At 42.0% G+C, this 21,924-nt stretch overlaps 1 protein-coding gene across 23 annotated transcripts in view; it reads right to left on the bottom strand.

The window, feature by feature from the left end:
- Positions 1 to 9,775: 9,775 nt before the first annotated feature.
- Positions 9,776 to 21,924, bottom strand: part of ERICH2 (glutamate rich 2) — a 41,462-nt gene continuing 29,313 nt past the window's right edge. For 20 of the 23 annotated variants that reach the window (XM_042860749.2, XM_042860754.2, XM_042860747.2 and 17 more), the window contains 2 exons: positions 16,217 to 16,288; positions 11,382 to 15,032 (listed from right to left, as the gene is read on the bottom strand). In XM_042860749.2, the coding sequence (XP_042716683.2) occupies positions 14,869 to 15,032; positions 16,217 to 16,288 (236 nt within the window). In that variant the 3' untranslated portion in view covers positions 11,382 to 14,868. Of the gene's footprint in view, positions 15,033 to 16,216; positions 16,289 to 21,924 lie in introns of all 23 variants that reach the window. The other 3 variants (XM_005290434.5, XM_065561820.1, XM_024114860.3) reach the window with 2 other exon arrangements.

Genomic DNA, 21,924 nt, shown 5'->3' with positions numbered 1-21,924 from the left:
AAGTTATAGCAAGGTTTTTAACAACAGTACAAATTAAAATTGGTTAACTACCAAGAATAAATTTGAGACCAAAATTGATTAAATCATTGCATAAGCATGATAACTCCCAGATTTAGGTGCCGAAGTCTCATTTTTAGGCTCCACTGCAATCCACTAAACCTCCACTTGGCTGCCACCTAAATCTGTAGGTGCCTAAACTTAGCATTTAAGTTTTTTCAGCAAAAGTTTCCACCTCTGCTGCTTCACTCTGTGCACCTATCTCCCACTTATGCCCCAAAGTGATCCAGGAACTGCCTTATTGGCTTTTAGGCAATAAGACCTGTTCTAACTGAGACAATACTAATTTCAGCTTCTTAGCACATTGTTACATATATCAGATTTTGTTCAGTGTCTGCATCTAATATAGCATTGTGCAGCAAAATGTTAAACTCAGCTGGGGCATTAGAGTACCCAAAGGCACTTATTTCAGATGTACTGTTAGTGACCGAATGAAAAGACCAATTTATATTGATCACCAGGATCTACTTTTAAGGGTCAAAACCACATTTCCTACGTCTAGAGCAAATTTTGGCCTCTGTGACCTGAGCCATTTTCTGAACTATGTATTCTATTGGGCACCATGATAATGGTACTGGTTGGTTGAATTGTCTATAGTGTACCAGGAGCCACCAAGTTCTGTTGGGTTTTTGAACAGGCAAGGGTGAACTATTAAAGGTAGCGTTACACCTTTGTATGCTATTTGTTTTAAGAGTGTGATTAATGTCTTTTGTATAGATTGGTAAGCAGTAAGCGGTATTCTAAATTGCCTTATAAAAACTGGAGGTGCTTCTGGTTCTGTGGGGACCTTACCCTCTGTAAGTTTGTTTCTCCACAAGAGTCACAAGTCACAAGAGTTCTTTGCAAAGATTTCATGGTGTTCTATCTGTAGCTGTTTCAATTCTTCCCTTTGCTGGCTATTCTCTAAAGCATCTGGCAGTTGTACTTTTTTCTCTACTTCTTGTTCAAAGTCAAAGGATGACTGCGTTTTTTAACATTGTGCTAGGCTTTCAAAAGAAGTTGTTTTTTCCTAAGAGGTTTTTACTGAAAGCTCCAAGCCATTCCTACCGATGTCATTGCTTGTTACTCCTGCATAGTATTTTCCCAAATGGGTCCAGAGTAATGGAAGCACAAGGCTACGTTTGCATTGTCTCTCTCAGGTTTCTAACCTGTAATATTCCTTCTGGTAATACCCCAATTGTAGGAATTTAGAACTCAAATCATTAGAAACCCTTATCAACTAGATAGCCAATTTCACTTCACGCAGAGAAGTTTATCTCTGTAGGGGTGCAATTGGTAACCAGGAGGTAATCATGTTCTGACTGAATTTTAAGAAGGGAATTGTGACAGTTTGGGAATCTGCCTGTGCACATTGTAAGTTGTGTGAGGTTATGAACGCTGTTTCTTTTCCAAGCTACAAACTCCATTTTGAAAGTGCAGACTTTCCCTTTCTCTATGGTCTGTTTGAAGGAAGTCCCAGCACATAGAGATACAGGGTGGACAATAGAAAGTAGTTACTTTAAGTACCCAAGCACTGGAAATCTCTTCACTCTAGCCAAGAGATTAGCTTCTATCCAAGGGAATTGGTTTTGTCAGAGGACAGGTTGCCTTGACAATGAAGTCACTCGGCCTGGGTTGGAGCTTGTGTGGGGAAGCTGGCGAGGGTGTCACCTCACAGAGGGGGCCAACAGGTTTTAAAAGGACAGAAGATGTTCTGCTCAGGACAGGAGCCATTTTCTGCAGTCCATGAAGGGGAAGCAACCCAGGTTGTAATGTCCCATGAGACAAAGGGCACCTTGCCTGTCTGGACATGGATGGTCCCTAAGGATCTAAGCTGGGAAGTGAGGAAACAGAGGTAGGGACATGTATGCAGTGTTTATTGGTTTGTACAAGCTGTAGTTTCCTGTGCTTATATAATTAAAGTATAAAAGGAGCATAAAATATGTTAGACTCTCGTGCAAAGTGTCTTTGTATGCTAACATATGTGTGCCCCGAGAGTTAAACTGTAACCAGAAATGTCCTACTTTCAGGGGGGAGTTCTGGAAGAAGGGATGTTTAAGTAGAAGGGAGCCAGAGGGGTAAGGCAGTTGGACAGCAGGTTCCCACTCTCAGAAGGGGGTGTTAGATAGAAGGTCTGCACCTTGAGAGTATGCCTAGGCACCACAAGATTGAGTCAGTGTCTGGACTTTATTCAGCCTCCAGATTCGAACATCCAGGGGATTAAAGGACACAGAGGCTTGGATTCTCCTCACAACAATCCAGTAGGTGGCTGATAGGGGTCACTCAGCAAGATCTGTGAACAGGGATAGACACAAGGTCTCAACTGAGTGGACAGCAACTACTGTGAAGAGATTAAAGATTAAAGCCCATTCACTCCCTGGTCTCTATCCTTTCTGTATTGCTAAGTGTAGGGGCATCCCTATCACACCAGCTGGATAGACCACTCAGCTTCAGAGGTTATTTGTCAAACCTGGGGAATGCTTTGACCTGATCTCTGATGCTCTGGCTCTTAGAGTGCATTTGCTCATCCCTCAAATCATAACCACAACATTTTATTTATTAAATCTACCTGGACAAGAAAGGCTGCTTCGAGATGAATAGCAGGTTTTAGTGCTGTAACCATTGAGTCACAATGTAATATTCACTGATTGCCCACTTGAATGTTTAAAGCACAAATTTCATGGCTTTTCACATGCTTTTTCCATAGTAGGACCATCTTAAGGATTTCAGTCTTTTGGACTATTGCTATGGGGGCTGGCTCTCACTTCATTGCTTGATTAGGAGATCTTTAAGTAGGGTTTTTTCAAAGGCGAGATTTAGCATAAGCTTCATTTACCAAACCCTCTTCCCCTTTATATGGGGGCATGGGGCAGATATATGGTCTCTAGTTGTTTGGATCTTTAGGGATGTTTGTGAGGCAATAAGCAACCCCGTGATTACCACTCTGTGAAGCAAGGATTTCATCTAACTCTTTGCCAGTTTTTTAAATAAACTCCATGTTTAATTCTTTGTCTAGATTTTTGCATTGATAGTTGTTTTTCCTACTCTTGTAGCAATTCAAGTCCTCCGAGGATTAACATTTGTGTTTCTTCCTAGGGTCCAACCTGCACTTTCAGGCTCAGCACTGTGGACTGTTGTGCACAATCCTATCAACATATTTTCCCATGTGAGTAATTTATATGCCAGAGGCTTTTTAACTTGTGCCCACAGATTGTAGGAATTGCAATCTATTAGCAATTTTAAGCAGGCTAACAGGTCATTACTCACTAACAGACTCTTAGTTTAACACAGATGACAAACTGGGTGTGTTGTTTTTATGTCCACAAAGCTTTGAAATTAAGCAAACCCCCACAGCACTGCATATTGGGTATATGCTAGTGAAGTTAGTCCTACTTTTCTCAATGTTCCCTCTGTCATGAGGGTTACTTCTGCTCCCAAATTAAGGAGCTCTGTGCATATCACAGCATCTTGCACTTTAGTCCAAAAGTACAATCTTCTGGCAGCACCTTTTGTGATAAACTCTCAGAGACAGATTTCCCTGAACTCCCTATTAGCAGTAGAGGGGGAAAAAAAATAAGACAAAAAATGGATTCACCTGACATGTCCTCCTGTGGGCATTTTTGAACTATTAGGAGTTTGTTTTCCTCAGTCATGGAATTTACCCTGTATTATCAGGTCCCAGTCAACTATCTTGGGAAGGTGGTTCCTGTGTGGCCACTTTAGATCTGGGGGCTTCTTGTCTTCCTACCATACTCCTTGTGGATAGAGGATAGAAACAAGGACATAAGCTCTAGTTTGTCATCCATGACTTGGACCATCTACTTAACATGGGCACCATGCCCTTTAATAGTTTCTTTTGGCCTTTCCAAGTCCTATCACCTGTATTCTGACCTTTCTTTGGCCATGTCAGTTGGGAAGTCCCCTACTGGCTGAGACTTTACCTCCTTGTCCCTGCTTCTTGGGGAATGGTTTCTTGTTGGAGGTTGGCATTTTACCTTCTAACAAAAGCTCAGCTTTTCCAATCTCTAGGGCCTAAACACTGCCTGGCACATCAAAGGTCTTTTTTCTGCCTTCTTGGACAGTACCTCTTGTCACCTATACCTTCTGGGTCAGAGTGACTGTTTCCCTCATGGGGTTTTGCTTGGATCTATAATCATCTTCATTTTTTCTTTGACATAGGCTGGTAACTTTCCCAGATACATCATCTTCAAATGAGGGTGCTGGTCTGGATCCACCAGCATTTAAGCAAATTAGCTTTATTTCATCATAAAAAGGTGCATCATCCTTACAAAACAATCTTATAAATCAGAGCAGTGGGACTTACCTCATTGTAGTGATTGATTAGCTCAAGACTTGACTTTTCAAAGTTCTGGCTGATGCCTGGGGATAAAGTGGATAACCAGACCTGGGGTTTATGGTTAAAGTCCTCCTTAAAAACCTCATCTTATTGTTTTCTGAAACTCCTTCTAAAGAAGCTAGGGAAGTAATATGCTTGTTAATTTGAGCTCCCTTCTTATGGGGGATTTGAACTTATCAATATGTTTAGCTTCCTTAAAATTTATTTGCCTGGGACTTGAGCTGAAATGTACCCATCCAAGGGAAGGGCTAGATCCACCTCATGAGCATCTGGGTTGCCTTGGGCTCCAGAAGCTGCTACAGCTCTTCTTAACCTCCACTTAAGAGTATCCCTGTCTGCCAACAACTCATGGTTCTCCTCCTCCACCTTTCTACGTTCTGCATTTTTTTAATTCAACCTATTGTTCATCCCTCTGAAAGCCTGAGTTGCTTTATCTATTTCTATCCCTAGGTTGTCTAAAGTCTTGCTTTCTTTGACCAGTTCTCCATCAACTTTCTATTCAATAGGGTGCACCCATAGGGAATATGAGAAGGCATCTTCCTGCAATATAGAGCCTGCCACTGTGCCTTTGATGATCCAGCTGAGGGTCTCCTGCAACTGATCAAAATCTTGTCTTTCCCATTTTCATAGAGAGAGAGAGATGGAGTTTGACCTCTCTGGCCAAACAGTCTATAAGGAAGGGACTTAGCTTCATGTTTCTAATGAGCTGGCTGACATGTTTATGGGCCGGAATTAATTCACACGCTATCACATTGTGGTGTTGAATACGGGTGGGGACACTAGGTGGAAGGACAGCTGAAAGATGCTTAACACTCACCATTTGATTCTTCCGGGTGAGGTGGCTAGCTGTCTTTTCCATGGCTGCTTTGGGTAACAGTTCTTCCTCTGAGTTGAGGGAGACAAAGTTCAGCGTCTCTAACAGATTTCTTGCAGGTGAAGGCAAATCACAATGTGTGAAGCTTATCTCACAGCTTTATCAGAACTCCTAGGAAATCCTCTGACTTTTGTCTGGTTTGTTTGACCAGTGTGCCAGACCACACCCTCTCTCCTCTTTCAAACAGGAAACTTCAATTCCTCACAGTGTCAATTTAGGAATACAGGTGATTGGAAAGGAACTTCCTCTCTTCTCTTACTGAGCAACTTTCAGCTTGTTAACTCTTTACAAACCTATCTTATGTATAGGTACACTGTTCAAAAACACCTCTATCATACCTTCTAAGGATTTTTCTCCAAATGACTGACACAAGCTCCTGACTGACTCACCAAATCCATAGTAAGAATAGGATTGTTAGGGCTTAAATCAAATGATTGTTTAATTAAAGCCCCTTTAATTACATTTTTACCTTATCAACCTAAGATGATTTTTAGTGATGTGGGGTAAAATTTCCTCTGCACCAACGTTAATTTATACTATGTGCCTATATGCATGTTATTATTGGTCACCCCCAACCCCTCTCTAACAGGCTAGGACAAGTTTTTCCTGGGAGGTAGTCCTGCCCAGCTATTCTGTTAAAGAAAGAAAAAGAAGAGAATTACTTAGGAAAAGAAAAAAGACCTGTTTGACTTGCTGGATTCGTGGAGTTTTAGAGTCAGTCAGGAACTGCAGTTTGGTAAATCAGGCAACGTCTTCTGGCTCAGGTACTATCACACTAGCTGGTACTGTCAACCAGCTGTTTTTTCTCTCCACTTTCCTTGGGACCAGCCCAAGGGAAATAGAAGCATTGGACATCCAATTGTGTTAGGGCCAGGGCATGGACAGTCTGGCCTAGGAGTCACAGCAGGAATAGGCCAAGGATCCAGGAGCCAGTTACCATGAACCAGACTGGGTCAGAACTACAGGAGATCAGAGACTAGTGACAAGCCAGAGGATCAGAGAACCATGAGACAGGTGTGAAGAGGCAGGCTGAGTCAGATTAGCAGGAGGTCAGGATCACACAAGATAGCAGGAACCAGGAGGCAGTTACCAAGAGTAAGGCTTAGATAGGATACCAGAAGGTCAGGAACAGGAAAACACCAGGGAGGGTGAAGACCAGCTGTTCAGACAACTTCCTGCCACCTCTTCTGGCTTCACTATGGTCTGCAGCCCAATCAGGAGTCTTGGAGCTCTCCCAATCAGAGCATGGGGCAGATCTTAGGTCCCATTTGGACTTTATGGGCTGCAGTCCCAGCTGCTGTCTGTGAGCTGATGAATGGAGGATTGGAGTTTGATGACCTCTCTGGACCTGGGTTCAGGGTCTGTGGTGACCTCAGGAGGAGCACACTTCTTCCTCATTTTCCTGATCTTTTAAGGTTGAGATTAAAGTTGGTAACATCTCACAGGGCATGCCCCCTGAGAACCTCTGAGCAAATCCGGGGATTACAGGTTTCGCACCCCAGCTGCATTGTCCAAGTGTGGTCAGTCTGACCCTTGGTCTATTCTTCAGGCCCTCCTTTCCAGGGGACTGTTTCTTTGTAATGTCCACATATTCACATGTTTATCTCATGCAAGCAATAGGTGAATAACAGGAGTGGATGTTGTTAACCAAAATTGTTTCAACTCCCTTTATTTGGGGGAACAGTTAGGGCTCATAAATGGCTTCTTAACCATTGGGTGCTGGCAAGTTTCCTGGTCTTAACTTATGATCCATTGTCATTTGAAATAGAAAAGTTGTCATTGCTTCTTATTCATTAACACATCTGATGCTTACACTTTTTCAAGACCTGAGAGACCTCATGTGAGAAAGCATAGTAAGAAATTACAGAACCGTTAGTGCAGTTGGGAAACTGGAGAACTGTGTGTAAGGTTATTTCACTCTATCAAAGCCCAAAGCCAAGCTGCTTCAAGAATACTTGCTGAATCCCATTAACACAAACCTATTAAAATATGTGTACCTTACAGTGCTTAGTGTGGAAGACAATGCCACAGCTTTATAATGCAGATTTAGGGCATCATTACTTCTCTCAGGCTAAGAGACAGAGGTGATTCTCGCTGAATGCCCAAGGCTCCCAGTGAGCAAGTCTGACCCTAAGCATTACAGGCATAATTGAGACACATTCAGATCTATTTGTGCAATTCACTCTTGGGCCCTGCTTTGGTCTTTCGAAATAGCTGAACAGACCCTCACTCACCCAAAACTACTGCATTCTGTTTATGTGAAGTTTTTATGATACACTGACATCTAAGCTACGAAAGCATGTTAGATGCATTAGAATAAGAAACACCCAGGAAAGAAAACAATCTCTTGATCGAAACTGGGACATTTAAGGACAATGGTGGAAATGGTAGAAGGAATCACTTTATTCTCATTGAACGCTTGTAAAGGAGATTAAATCCAGCCCACTCATCTCCAACACTTGGCACGCTGACACCATAAGAAAGAATGTCTTCATATTTTAGAGAACCCCCCCTTGCAAAATTAGATTTAATCTCCATAAAACATGAGGGGCTTGGAGGGCCAGATGGCCTAGTGGTTGGTGTACCTGGCTTCCCGACCCTGCTTCTATACTTCAGAGTTCTATAAAAATGTACAATTAATTGACTTTGCCCTTGCCCTCCAGAAGAGAGCAGCTACAGGCCATATTTTAGGACTTCTCATGCTGCATCTGGCCCTTCTGCCCTACCTCTGTTGCCCTACCTCAGCATTAAGAAATGAGCAGATTTCCTCTTCTTGAAATATTCTTTGCTATACCATCAGGCCATACAAGCATGTTCTTAAGGGGAAACAATATCAAAACTCAAAACCTTAAGTACCTATTTCATCCTTGCTGGGGTGTGTACAGAGGCATCCTTCTCTTCCTTTTTATGGTTATTAAATAATATATGCAACTGAATGATAATGAGAGGTGGTGAACTGAGCAGTTGTAGTGCAAACTTCCTCACATTACCCCATCAATATGCTCCAAGCCTAAATTAGGGAAAAACTTCTAGAGAAGAGAGGGTAGTTCAGACTTAATGCCCATTCAGTCTTTTACCTCCTTTTGAGTGGTCCAAAACGAGTGTGAAGTAGGGACACATGAGTTTTTGTGATATGGACAACCTTATCCTGTCCACAAGGAATAACTGACACCACTACTTAATTTCACAAAGGCCAAGAGTGTGATAATTTGCAATCACTATTGCCCTGGGCTGGATCTAAGCCATTTTCTACAAGGCTTTGATAAATAAAAGTAACATGAAAATTTGTAGCTAGTTCTATCACAGCCTTAGGTAAAGATGACTAGTCATGGTAGACAATCCAAGAGATCTTTGTAATATTAATTGCTCACCACTTTGAAATTTGGTTCTTCTCTGAAACATGACTGTAAAAATGGCATTGTGGGGTTCCACATTTATTGCCTCTCAATAAATTCCTTATCACAAGTGTGCTCAATGCAGTCTAAATACCAAAAGTTTCCAAATAAAAATCTGCTCTGTCAGCCCTGCAAACTCAGCCTGGATTCTGAGAAACAAGCAGAATTCTCTTCTTTTGTATCAGCACCAATAAAAAGAAATAAAATAAAATTCTGCAGGACAAAACTTTGCTCTCCATCGGTAGAGCTTAGTAAACAATTCTGTTGATATACAAAGAATAGAATTCCACTCCCTTTCTCTTTGCCGCATTAGTTCTGCAGAACTAACAGGAATACATAGTTATTTCAACCACTGCAGTTAATGAATCTAATTCTCAACACATAGCAAGCAGATCTCCTGGGTAAGAAAGTGCCATTTTTAAAGTCATTTTTCAGAGTAAAACCCCACTTACAGGCTACACCCTATGCTTTGCTGAACAGCTGATATGTGGTTGGCATAAGTCCAGGTATGGGGACAAACATGTCTTTAAGCATCCTTACTGACTTCCCAGGCCTGGGACCAGTGGGCACCAGTTCTGTCCAGAGTCTGAAGGCTGCTATCTTAGGCCAGCTACAAACAGACTCCAGGAGGTGTAGGGGCACCCTGGCAATGCTCCCTCTCCCCTTGGTACTATCTGCACCAAAAGCCACGATGGGAGTGCTGTAGGAGCTGCTAAGCTATCCCTATGCCATGGGAAGATTTTCCTATGCAGAGAAAATCCTCCCAGGTTCATTTAAATTTGGGTTACATATCCTTTGTGCTTTCAAATCAATACAAAACAACAAAGGGGCATACAAATATCTACAAATATTTGACAAGTATCTTCTACATCTTATTTGCCAAAACATATTTTCATAATGAAAGCTTAAGAAAAATAAACTTACCAAAGAAATAAAAAAAGCTCATAAATAAGACAACACCGACAGTAACAGATATTATGCATGCATACTTACCTACACGCACAGGTAAAATGTCTTACCCAATTGATTTCTCTCACTTATCAGACTTTACTTATAAGAGGTGATGCTCCCATAATGATTTGAACAAGTGTACCAAAATAAACAAGCAAAACATTTATTCTGTTACATTTAATAACTTCATTAATCAACACATTTGTTACACTGAAGAAAAAGTAACAATTAGGCGCTACAACAAGAACCATGGGGTCATATAGCTACTGACATTAACAAGGGGTCCTGAAATGTTAGGAGCGAAAAAGCAACACTATACTTAAGTGTACTGGTGCATGAAACACAAGATGGTTACATGTTTACTGTGACATGTCTTCTGCACACAAGAATGCTGTATTAAAAAATATGAATGTTTTTCATGGTTAGACTACAGAAAACATAAGTGTTCAGTCCAAGTCTTGAATGCATTTTTTCACATCATGCTGTCTACTGCTTTTTCTGCTGCATTCCATGCCACCTGAATGTGTTTGTTATCCTCACTTTGCACACCCGCTGAATGCCAAATTGGTACAATTTACTCTTCTTTATTACTTACATATATTTTCTGATTAACTTTATACCTGACAAATCTTAAACAGCAATGTAAGTTTTGTCTCAAAATCTGGCCAAGAAACTTCCACTGAAGTTGTACCCCCTTATGTCAGGGCTACTGTAATTATCTAAGTTAAACTGTGGGGGAGTGAGGTGGGAGAAGACAGGGTGCATGAACAGAATTTTAGCAGGTATTTCCAAAGATATGGTTTAATGACAACATTTTGTAACACAAAATATTTGTTTGAAAACCTGTTTGTTTGATTTCTTCCAAGAAGCTGTATATTTATCTTTAAAATTTAAAGAGGCTTTTTACCCCAATTCAGAATCTTACCAGCATTGTGTGAAATCATTTGCTCTGCACAATCATTTAGGAAGATTTTATTGCCCTGCTGAACTGCTGTCAATGAATTTTGAAAGCACAAAATTCCTCAATAAAAATTCATGTCTTTGCTCAACTGATGACAAGCAGCCTAGCTTTTCATCTACCTGATTGCTCCAACAGGAACATTTTTTAGGAGTTACGTCTAAGGAGATCAATTCTGTCTATATCATCAAATATGCTATGGAACAAGACTAGGCTGGTGAAGTGGCTCTCAACCTTTCCAGACTACTGTACCCCTTTCAGGAGTCGGATTTGTCTTGCTTACCCCCAAGTTTCACCTCACTTAAAAAACTATTTGCTTACATAATCACATAAAAATACAAAAGTGTCACAGCACACTATTACTGCAAAATTGCTTGCTCTCTCATTTTGTCTTTATGAAATTTTACTTTGTACTGACTTTGCTAGTGCTTTTTATGTAGCCTGTTGTAAAACTAGTTAAGTATCTAGATGAGTTGATGTACCCCCTGGAAGACCTCTGTGTACTCCCGGGGGTACATGTACCTTTGGTTGAGAACCACTGGTATGGTGGGCTGTGTGTGAGTGGGGAGGCAATCTATATGCAAAAGAATGCAGCAGTTTAAGAGGGAGAAAAGTGATAATGATTAAACAGTGAATTTTAATATGGTGTTTAAAAAGTGACTGTACAGAAGAATCAAAATAATCAACCTATAGGGAGTATAGAAGAATTACCAAACTGCTATACGTTTTCATCAGAATCACCAGAACTTTCTTCTCCTTCATCATCACTGCTATCTGAACTGCTAGTATCCTCTTCACTGTCCTCACTGCTTCCTTCATCCGTTTCTTCACCCTCTTCATCATCAAAATTCTGTGTACTTTCTAAGACATACATGTACAAGATATACGTTTTAGGTAAGTCTTAAGTTTTGGTTAGTAAAAAACTGACTATTTCAGGCATGTGATAAATACATAATATTTGATATTATATTCCAAATAAACTCAAAATTACATATTCAAAATAAATCGGTTGTACATGGTGTTTTGGGGTATTTTTCTGAAGAAAATAATTGTATTCTAAATCGTCATTGCATTTTGCTTTGTACAGTGGGGGATTAATACAATTGTTTTGCTTGCTAGTGCTGTCTAATTTTCAAAGAAATATCTAAACAAACATTTTCCCCTTTCTATTACAGGAAGAAAATTATGCAGTGGTTGTGTGTTTTTCCTGAGAATTTAGTAAACAGTCCATATATTCATAAATATTCCAAATATGTATCTTATTTAAGGTATGCAGGTTTTGGAAACTTTCAGCAATTGTCTTATAGAGATAGAAGGACTATTTTTGTCAGTTACACCAAATTTTTGTCTATATAGTCAACACCCATTTTACAGACTTTTCTAAAATATTTATTTTATAAAATATGCACAGCTTTTCAACAACATGAAGGTGAATGGGACTTCTCATGTGAATAAAACTACTCATATTTGTTTTTACAGGATGGATAGCCAATTTGGAATAGCAAGAGCATGTTAAATCATAAAAATGATACTGCTGAAATTGATCTCGTCTGCAAGGAAAACAAGAGTCTCCAACCTGTACTACTATGGGAACATGGAACTTGACTGAAATTTCCCATTTCAAAACCAAATTTAAAAGTAAAGAAAAAAATGAATACTTGCTATTAATATTTTAGGTTCTTAGCCACAGAAGAGTATTTTTAAAATAGAAATACTCTCATAATACAATAACATACTTAAATTAAACACTGACTTAAGGCAATTATCCATTTTGAGATAATAAGCTACAGGGCTAACGTTGTGAAGCTGGCCCAGATCTCTGTGCTGTGATCACTTTGCTCTCAATATAGAAAATGGGAGAGATTCCAGAAGACTGGAAAAGGGCAAATATAGTGCCAATCTGTAAAAAGGGAAATAAGGACAACCCAGGGAGTTACAGACCAGTCAGCTTAACTTCTGTACCCGGAATGATAATGAAGCAAATAATTAAAGCAATCAATTTGCAAACATTTAGAAGATAATAAGGTGATAAGTAAGTCAGCATGGATTTGTCAAGATCAAATAGTGTCAAACCAACCTGATAGCTTTCTTTGACAGGCAACAAGCCTTGTGGATGGGGGGAAAACGGTAGATGTGGTGTATCTTGACTTTACTAAAGCTTTTGACACTGTCTCGCTTGACCGTCTCATAAACAAACTAGGGAAATGCAACCTAGATGGAGCTACTATAAGGTGGGTGCAAAACTGGTTAGAAAATCATTCCCAGAGAGTAATCATCAGTGGTTCACAGTCATGCTGGAAGGGCATAAGGAATGGGGTCCCGCAGGGATCAGTTCTGGGTCTGATTCTGTTCAATGTCTTCATCAGTGCTTTAGATAATGGCATAGAGAGTGCACTTACAAAGTTTGCGGCTGATACAAAGCTGGGAGGGGTTGCAAATGCTTTGGAGGATAGGATTAAAATTCAAAATGATCTGGACAAACTGGAGAAATGGTCTGAAGTAAATAGGATGAAATTCAATAAGGACAAATGCAAAGTACTCCACTTAGGAAGGAACAATCAGTTGCACACATACAAAATGGGAAATGACTGCCTTGGAAGGAGTACTGCGGAAAGGGATCTGGGGGTCATAAGGGACCACAATCTAAATACAAGTCAACAGGGTAATGCTGTTGCAAAAAAAGCAAACATAATTCTGGGATGTATTAGCAGGAGTATTCTAAGCAAGACACGCAAAGTAATTCTTCTGCTCTACTCCACACTGATTAGACCTCAACGGGAGTATTGTGTCAAGTTCTGGGTGCCACATTTCAGGAAGGATGTGGACAAAATTGGAGAGAGTCCAGAGAAGAGCGACAAAAATGGTTAAAGGTCTAGAAAACATGACATATGAGGAAAGATTTTAAAAATTGGGTTTGTTTAGTCTGGAAAAGAGACGACAGAGGGTATATAACAGTTTTCAAGTATGTAAAAGGTTGTTACAAGGAGGAAGGAGAAAAGTTGTTTTTCTTAACCTCTGAGGATAGGACAAGAAGCAATGGGTTTAAATTGCAGCAAGGGAGGTTTAGGTTGGACATTAGGAAAAACTTCCTGTCAGGGAGGTTAAGCACTGGAATAAATTGCCTAGGGAGATTGTGGAATCTTCATCACTGGAGATTTTTAAAAGCAGGTTAGAGAAACACCTGTCAGGAATGGTCTAGGTAATACTTAGTCCTGCCATATGTGCAGGGGACTGGACTAGATGACCTCTCAAGGTCCCTTCCAGTCCTATGATTCTATAGTATTGGCACAAAGTAGCTGGCCACCACAGGATCACTCCAATATAGCGGGATCCTGAGAGGAGTAGAGCCAGTATAGCAACTCCTATGCCACTCTCTTTCCCTGCAGCCCGCACAGCAGTTATAGCAGGGGAAAAGAGTGTTTGTGCCAGCCCCCCCAATATTAGTCCGAGTGGCCTGAAGGCAACTGTAACTCACACCAGATGCCATTGGTCCCAAGAGGCTAATACAACTGTGACATGCCCCGAGGTGCAATCCAGACAGTGGAACTCCTAGGCCCCCTTAACTCTCCTGCCCAGGCTGTCTCCTACACTGCTATGCTAGTGAACAGCAAACCCTCCACGAAAGCTTATGCTCTAATAAATTTGTTAGTCTCTAAGGTGCCACAAGTACTCCTGTTCTTTTTCCCTCCAGCTCTGTTCACTCAGCCATCAGCATGCATAGGCACACCCTGCAAAGTTGCATGAAGGCTCTCACAAGCCAGTCATGAACTGTATATAGGGAAACATAAGCAAATTCCCCCAGCCTGGCACCCCAGAAATGTGCATCTTACAGTGCTCAAGACCTTCTTGATCAAAGTTTGCTGCTCCTTCAAAGGGTAGTGGACATGTCCCAGCCTCTAATCTGAGCAGATCCCCCAAGCACTTCAGACAAATTCACTGGTTCAGATAAACATCAAAATAAGTTTATTAACTAGACAAAGATAGATTTTATGTGATTAAGCAGAATTGGCACAGAAGATTAGAATTGGTTACAAAATGAAATAGCAAAACCACAATCTAAATCTTAAACTTTACCAGCCTAATAAATCTAAAATCAAGATGATTTCTCTCATCCAAAACTTCACAGCAGTTCATACTAACTGGAACACCTTCCAGTTAGGTCCAGCTCCTTCCAAAGTGTAAATGGAGATCTCTTTGTTTTCCTTGTATAGCAATGGGGGTAAGAGGCAGGCCCTCTGGTGACATCACTGTCCCTGATTTATACTTTTCTCCAGATACTGGAAAAATCCTTCCTGTGTCATGGGACTAGGCAGCACTCGTGGTGTACATGAGCTGCTGACCATCCTTCATTATGAATTGCTTGCACCTTTTGTCTATGTGAAGATTGCATTGTGGAAGCAGAGAAAGACAGCATGTAAGGCCTCTGTTTTCCATTTCTTTGTCCTCTCTGAGTTTTCCAGACTCAACATGTTTCAGTAACAAACAAAGCAAAATGTAATAACTTCATATACATTGATGACACGTACATTTCAACAGGATAATGAGGTTCATCAAATCAAGACTTTTCAAATGTTACCTCACAAGGCATACGTTGTACAAAACATATCACAATCATATAACGGTGGTGAATATGTGGGTATATGGGGAACAGTAGGTCACAACAACAGCCTGAGATCATCTGGGTTTTAAAGGACACCCCAGACAACCTTAGGCTGTTGTATTAGCGCCTGGGGAGCACTAGCATCTGGTCTGAGTTAGAGTTGCCTTCAGGCCACTCAGACTAAAGTTGGGGGGCTGGCACAGCTGAACTAGCACTGGGGTAGGACAATGACAGGTTAATGCCATCTCTGCAACTCCTTTCCTCCAAGTTCTTCTGTATTCTCCTATGCCTCGGCAGAGGATTTTGTACAATGGGGTTACCATTTTTCAGTCTAGTATGCATTTTCTGAGCAAGTGTGATTCCCAGACATGACTCTCTGTTTAAGTCAACTCAAATGTCTACAGTAAGGATAGCGTAATATACTGAAAGTCAGGATCAGTGCTTGGAATTGAACATTGAGATTAGGAAATGTTTGCTTAATGTGATTTTATAGCCTAATGCAGGGGTTCTCAACCTTTTCATTTCTGAGGCCTGCCCCCCGCAACATGCTATAAAAACTCCACAGCTCACCTGTGCCATAACAACTGTTTTTCTGCATATAAAAGCCAGGGCACACGTTAGTGGGTAGTAAGCAGGGCAATTGCCCAGGGCCCCATGCCACAGGGGGACCCACAAAGCTAAGTTGTTTAGGCTTTGGCTTCAGTCCTGGATGGTGGGGCTCGGGGTCCCGGGTTTCAGCCCCATGCAATGGGGCTTCAGCTTTCTGCCCTGGGCCCTAGTAAGTCTAGCATCAGCCATGCTTGGCAGACCCCCTGAAACCTGCTTGCAGCCTCCCCAGAGGGCCCTGGATCCCTGTTTGAGAACCACTGGCCTAATGTATCACACTTAAGACACATTAAACACAAAAGTGATAAAAATATTTCTCACCCTATAGTTTTTAAAAATAAAATAGGATCCATGTAGTTACAGCAGTCCCAAATATTGTTCACTTGTGAAAAGCATGAAGGCTTCTAGAACATAAAATGGTTACTGTTCTCAAACTTACCTATCAGCAACTTTTCTTCAAGAAGTGGAAGAAACTGCTTGGCCTCAGTATTTTCTGGTTCATAGATTAGAACTGAAATTTGACAACAGGATATGTTAATAATTCTATATGGTGACAATAGCAACTCACAGTCAGACTGCGGAACAATTTCAAGGCATATTGTTAAAGTGCATTCTGTCAGATAGTGGCATCATTTTGATTTCAGAGACTTAAAATGCAAATAATGATTTCTCAGTTATTTGTATTTATATTTCCTCATGAAATACTATATTAAGCTAGAGTTAACGTTGAGAGTACATATCAGTAAATATGTAACTTACAAAAAAAATATTAATGATACAAGAAATAGGCATAACAAACCCAAGAAATTCAGATATAAAGTTAAACATAAAATAAACCCAAACATGTTCAGGCATGAAGCTGCTGAGTTAATGTTGTTTGGATGCTTTTACTGAGCCCTGTAGCGATGCCATGAGGAAAAAAATATTTATAAAACCTAATGTATTGAAAAATTAGTAAAATCTAATCTGGAACCACATACACAGTTACTGTATGGAAACCTACAGGAAACATTTATTCACTGATCCCTGTTACAACAGGACTTTGCCATACTATACCACATTCAGTCATATCAGTACTATTAGCCCCCTACTTTTCTGGGCACTAAGTTAATTCACAATTTAAAAATAAATAGGTAAACACATGAAATGATTATTAAGCTGCCTTTTGTAGACAAAATAGTGGAAGTGTGCACACTGCAATGCTCCTTCTGCCGACAAAACACTCTTGCTTTGTGAACAAAATAAAACCACCTCGATGCAAGAGAGCTTTTTGAGGCAAAGTTATCTCGTCAGTGTAGACACCGCGGTTGGTTATGTCACTATAATTGGTCTTCATGAGGTATCCCACAATGCCCATTCTGATGGCTCTGGTCAGCAGTTCAAACTCTGCTGCCTTGCACCCAGATACACAAACATCCGCCCCTATAGGCCCAGGAATTTTTGAAATTCCACTTCCTGTTTGCTCGGCGTGGACAGCTGACCATGGCGGCGCCACAAAGCAAACGCTCTCCTGCTTGGACCACACCCGAGTTGTTGGATTTGCTGGCAGTGTGGGGAGAAGAGGCTGTGCAGTCCAAGCTCCACTCCAGTCATAGGAACTTCGATACCTATGGGCAGATTTCTTGTGGCTTGTTGGAAAAGGGCTACAAACAGGACATGCAGCATTGCTGAGCGAAGATAAAGGAGATGAGGCAGGCATCCAGAAGGCAAGAGAGGCAAATCGTCGCTCTGGTGCTGCGCCGCAGTCCTGCTGTTTCTATAAGGAAATGGATGCCATTTTCAGCGCTGACCCCACCTCCACTGCCAACAGCCCAATGGATACTTCAGTGAGGCTGGAGGCAGCGGACAGGGGATTCGACCCTGTGGACAAAGTTATGGACAAGAAGGTCAAGATTGAGGATGACGTGGAGCACACGCCAGGGTCGTCCAGTGGTGTGGCGAGTCAGGACCTCTTTTCCACTCCTGAGGGGTCTAGCCAGTCCCAGCAGCCAGTCTCTGGCGCGCATGATGCAGTAGAGGATAGCCTTGGTAAGTGATCTTTTTGAGTTGATGCTGCTCAGTTATATGAGGCAGAGCTGTCCTTTGCTCTGAATATTCTAAAAGTGGGTGAAGGGATTTCCACATTGTAGGAAACTTTCCTGCACCAATCGGCAATTCCTTGAGCAGGGATCAAAGCGGCACATGGGCGAGCAGCATAGGAACCGGGTGGGAACCTGCAAGCATGCAGGAGATGCACCTTTGCATACCCTCAGGAGTGAGATATCGGCATCAATGATCCCTGGTTGTGGAAAATGGGGGCAGAATTTGCAATATTGTCCATACTCTCCTACACTTATTCCCTTAAAAAAAACCTAGACCCTTTGCCTCATCTTCAACATCCAACACCGCCCTCCCTCCCTGGGCCAAACTCACCATGTTTAGAGTGTTCACTGAGATGTGTGCTTGCCAAGGGACAGCGAGAAAGTGATTCATATGTGAAAAGAGGTATATTTTACTATAATGATTCAGTGTTGTGCATGAACTAACAATCATGCTTCTGTGTATTGTTTCTTGTGCTTTTGCAGATGGGGCCTTCCAGGGATCTCCCTACACACTGGTAGTGCACCTCTGCTGGAAAAGGAAGCGACCACAGTGCACCAAGGAGGACATGTTCCAGGAGGTGCTTCAATCCTCAGATTTCAAAAAAAAAGAGAACGCAGGGAGTGGAGAGAGACCCTGAAGGAAAAATTTAAAATAGGAAGGCAGGATAGAAAGGAGAGCAAGGAGCAAATTGTAAAGGGCCAGGAGCAGATGACAAAACTGATGGAGGAGCAAACAGAGATGTTGAAGTCCCTAATCATGCTCCAGGCAGAACAGATGCATGCTTGCCCCCCTGTCCGCAGCCAATACAGAACTGCTTTCCATGCTCCCCCCCAAACTCCTCCCACACATTCCTTGCAACTTCCCAGAATGTCTCGGTACCTCATTCACTCCACCTCCTTCAGACAGCTTCCAAAATGATAGTTGGAGTTACACACAGATATGAAAGCATACACTGCTCTGCACTCTTATCTCCCTTCTCACCAATCCTTTTGTGTGTGTTGTTAATTGTTATTTAATAAAGCAAACTGTCCCACATGTGGTGGTTGCGGCTGGTAGAAATACACAGTGGCAATTTGATCATTTGCTCACTACAAATCCTGGTCAGGAATCATCACAACTTTAATGCAAGGCGGCAAGATAATGCACCATGAGAAAGACACATTACTGATGCTCATTGTCAAAATGTTGCCTCAAAGCCTCCCTGATTCGAAGAGGGGAACAGGGGGCTAGAATAGCCCTTGTATCTGGCTGCTCAAATTCTGCAGCCAGCTGATTGGCCTCTGCCGGAAGGAAACTTTTTACCCATAGACTCACATATATTATGGAGTGTGCAGCAGGCTGCTATGACCATGGGAACATTTTCCTCATTTAGGTCTAACCTGCCATAAAGGCAGTGCCAATCGTTTTTAATCTGCTAAAGGCACATTCTATGGTCACACTGCACATAGGCACTGACTTCCTCTTTGCCCGGGGGATGCTCGACCCCCACCACACACTCTGACCCCGCCCCTGCACCACCCTCACCTCGCCCCCATTCCACCCCTTCCCCAAAGTCCTCACCTCTTCCCCTGACGTGCCACGTCCCCGCTCCTCCTCCTCCCTCCCGGAAAGTCCAAAGTGCTGCCAAACAGCTGTTAAGTGGTGGGGCGGTGAGAAGTGCTGGGCGGAAGGGGGAGGAGTGGGGACACAGCGCACTCAGGGGAGGAGGAGGTGGGGAGAGCTTAGCTGCCGGTAGGTGCACTCGCTAATTTTTCCCCATGGGTGCTCCAGTCCCGGAGCACCCACGGAGTCAGCGCCTATGACTCTGCACCTGTTCAGCCTATTGTTGAAGCACTCCTTGTTACTGTCCAGGTGTCCTGTGTAAAGTTTCATGAGCTACGGGAGTAAGGAGTACACTGGGTCTCCCAGGATCACTATGGGCATCTCAACATCCCCCACTTGAATCTTCTGATCTGGAAAGAAAGTCCTTGCTTGCAGCTTTCTGTATAGACCAGTGTTCCTGAAGATGCGTGTATTATACATCTTCCTGGACCACCCCGTGTTGATGTCAGTGAAACCCACTGTGCTCAGGGTGATCCACAAGTGCCTGCAGTACCATAGAGAAGTACCCCTTTCTGCTGATGTACTCCATTGCAAGATGGTCCAGGCCAAAACTGGAATATGCGTGCCATCTATTGCCCCTCCACAGTTAGAGGATACCATTGCCACAAAGCTATCCAATATTTCATGAACATTTCCAAGAGTCACAGTTTTTCATAGGAGGATGCAATTAATGACCCTGTAAACTTGCATTAATGCTGCCCCAACGGTGGACTTCCCCACTCCAAACTGATTCGCGACCAAGCGGTAGCAGTCCAGAGTCACCAGCTTCCATACAGCAATTGCCACTCATTTCTATACCGAGAGGGCAGCTCTCATTTTGGTGTGCTGAGACGAGCTCTGCACAGTTCCAGAAAAGTGGCTTTCTGCATCCAAAAGTTGGCAGCCAATGCTTGTCATCCCAGACTTGCATAATTATGCAATCCCATCACTCAATGCTTGTTTCCCGAGCCCAAAAGTGACAGTTCACCGTGTTCAGCTACTCCATGAATGTCCAAAGTAATCTTGTGTTGTTTCTTTCCAGGACACACAGCAGGTTAGGCAACTCTGATTCCTGTTCAAATTGGGAGCTCATGACCATCCCGAGGTGTTCATAACAGTGACCACAGCAGTAAAGAGCAGTGCGGGATACGTGCTTTCAACCAGAAATGGCGGGCGCACAGTAAATGGGCTGTTGAAAAATGCAGCAAAATGCAGTTGGAAGCCCATGGAATGCTGGGACGGAAAGAACTGCATCATGGGATGTTGCTCTGTTTTCAGTAACATGTGCCAGCTTCCTCCATGGAAAATAATACTGGTCTACAATTTTTGAGAAGTCGTCTGCTTCAGAGATAAAATGTGCTATTACGTATTTTGATGTGCTGAATTCAAATATGACAATTAAAACAACTGATTGACTACTGTTTTTAAGATATTTAAGTTTTTACATTTTAGGTCTATGTATATTGTGTAGATAGTAGAGTTTTAATCATAAATTGTAAACCTAGGTCTTTTCATGTGTTTATGGTTGCTTTACATGACAATATTTCACCTGTCCTGTTTATGTAACACTTTAAAAATCAGCAAAAGGGTTATATAAATAAAATTTATTATGAAACAAAAGGCAAAAAACTATTATGTACATAGTTTAGTCCTATTCAGTGTCTACTCGGCGCTTCTTGGCTTGTCTCTTGTATTCATTAAACGGAGCATCTCTTGTCACTGTCCAGCAATAGTCTGCAAGCATTGATGGGCTCCATTTGCCCTGATAGCGTTTCTCCATTGTTGCAATGTCCTGGTGAAATCGCTCGCCGTGCTCGTCGCTCACTGCTCCGCAGTTCGGTGGAAAAAAATCTAGATGAGAGTGAAAAAAATGTATCTTTAGTGACATGTTGCAACCAAGGCTTTTGTATGCCTTGAGGAGGTTTTCCACCAACAACCTGTAGTTGTCTGCCTTGTTGTTTCCGAGAAAATTTATTGCCACTAACTGGAAGGCTTTCCATGCCGTCTTTTCCTTGCCACGCAGTGCATGGTCAAATGCATCATCATGAGGAAGTTCACGAATCTGAGGACCAACAAAGACACCTTCCTTTATCTTAGCTTCACTTAACCTTGGAAATTTTCCACGGAGGTACTTGAAAGCTGCTTGTGTTTTGTCAATGGCCTTGACAAAGTTCTTCATCAGACCCAGCTTGATGTGTAAGGGTGGTAACAAAATCTTCCTTGATTCAACAAGTGATGGATGCTGAACACTTTTCCTCCCAGGCTCCAATGACTGTCGGAGTGGCCAATCTTTCTTGATGTAGTGGGAATCTCTTGCACGACTATCCCATACGCAGAGAAAACAGCAGTACTTTGTGTATCCAGTCTGCAGACCAAGCAGGTGGCTGAAGAAATGACTAGAACAACAAGAATGTTGTATTGTGATTGGCTCTCTCTCTGTTAGGGCTGATGGATTGATCGATCAAGGTGACCAAGTATTTATCA

The sequence above is a fragment of the Chrysemys picta genome, chromosome 11 (assembly GCF_011386835.1).
Source record: "Chrysemys picta bellii isolate R12L10 chromosome 11, ASM1138683v2, whole genome shotgun sequence".
NCBI lineage: Eukaryota > Metazoa > Chordata > Testudines > Emydidae > Chrysemys > Chrysemys picta.
Note: the sequence above shows the minus strand (reverse complement) of the source record. Positions and strands in the feature narration are given on the sequence as shown.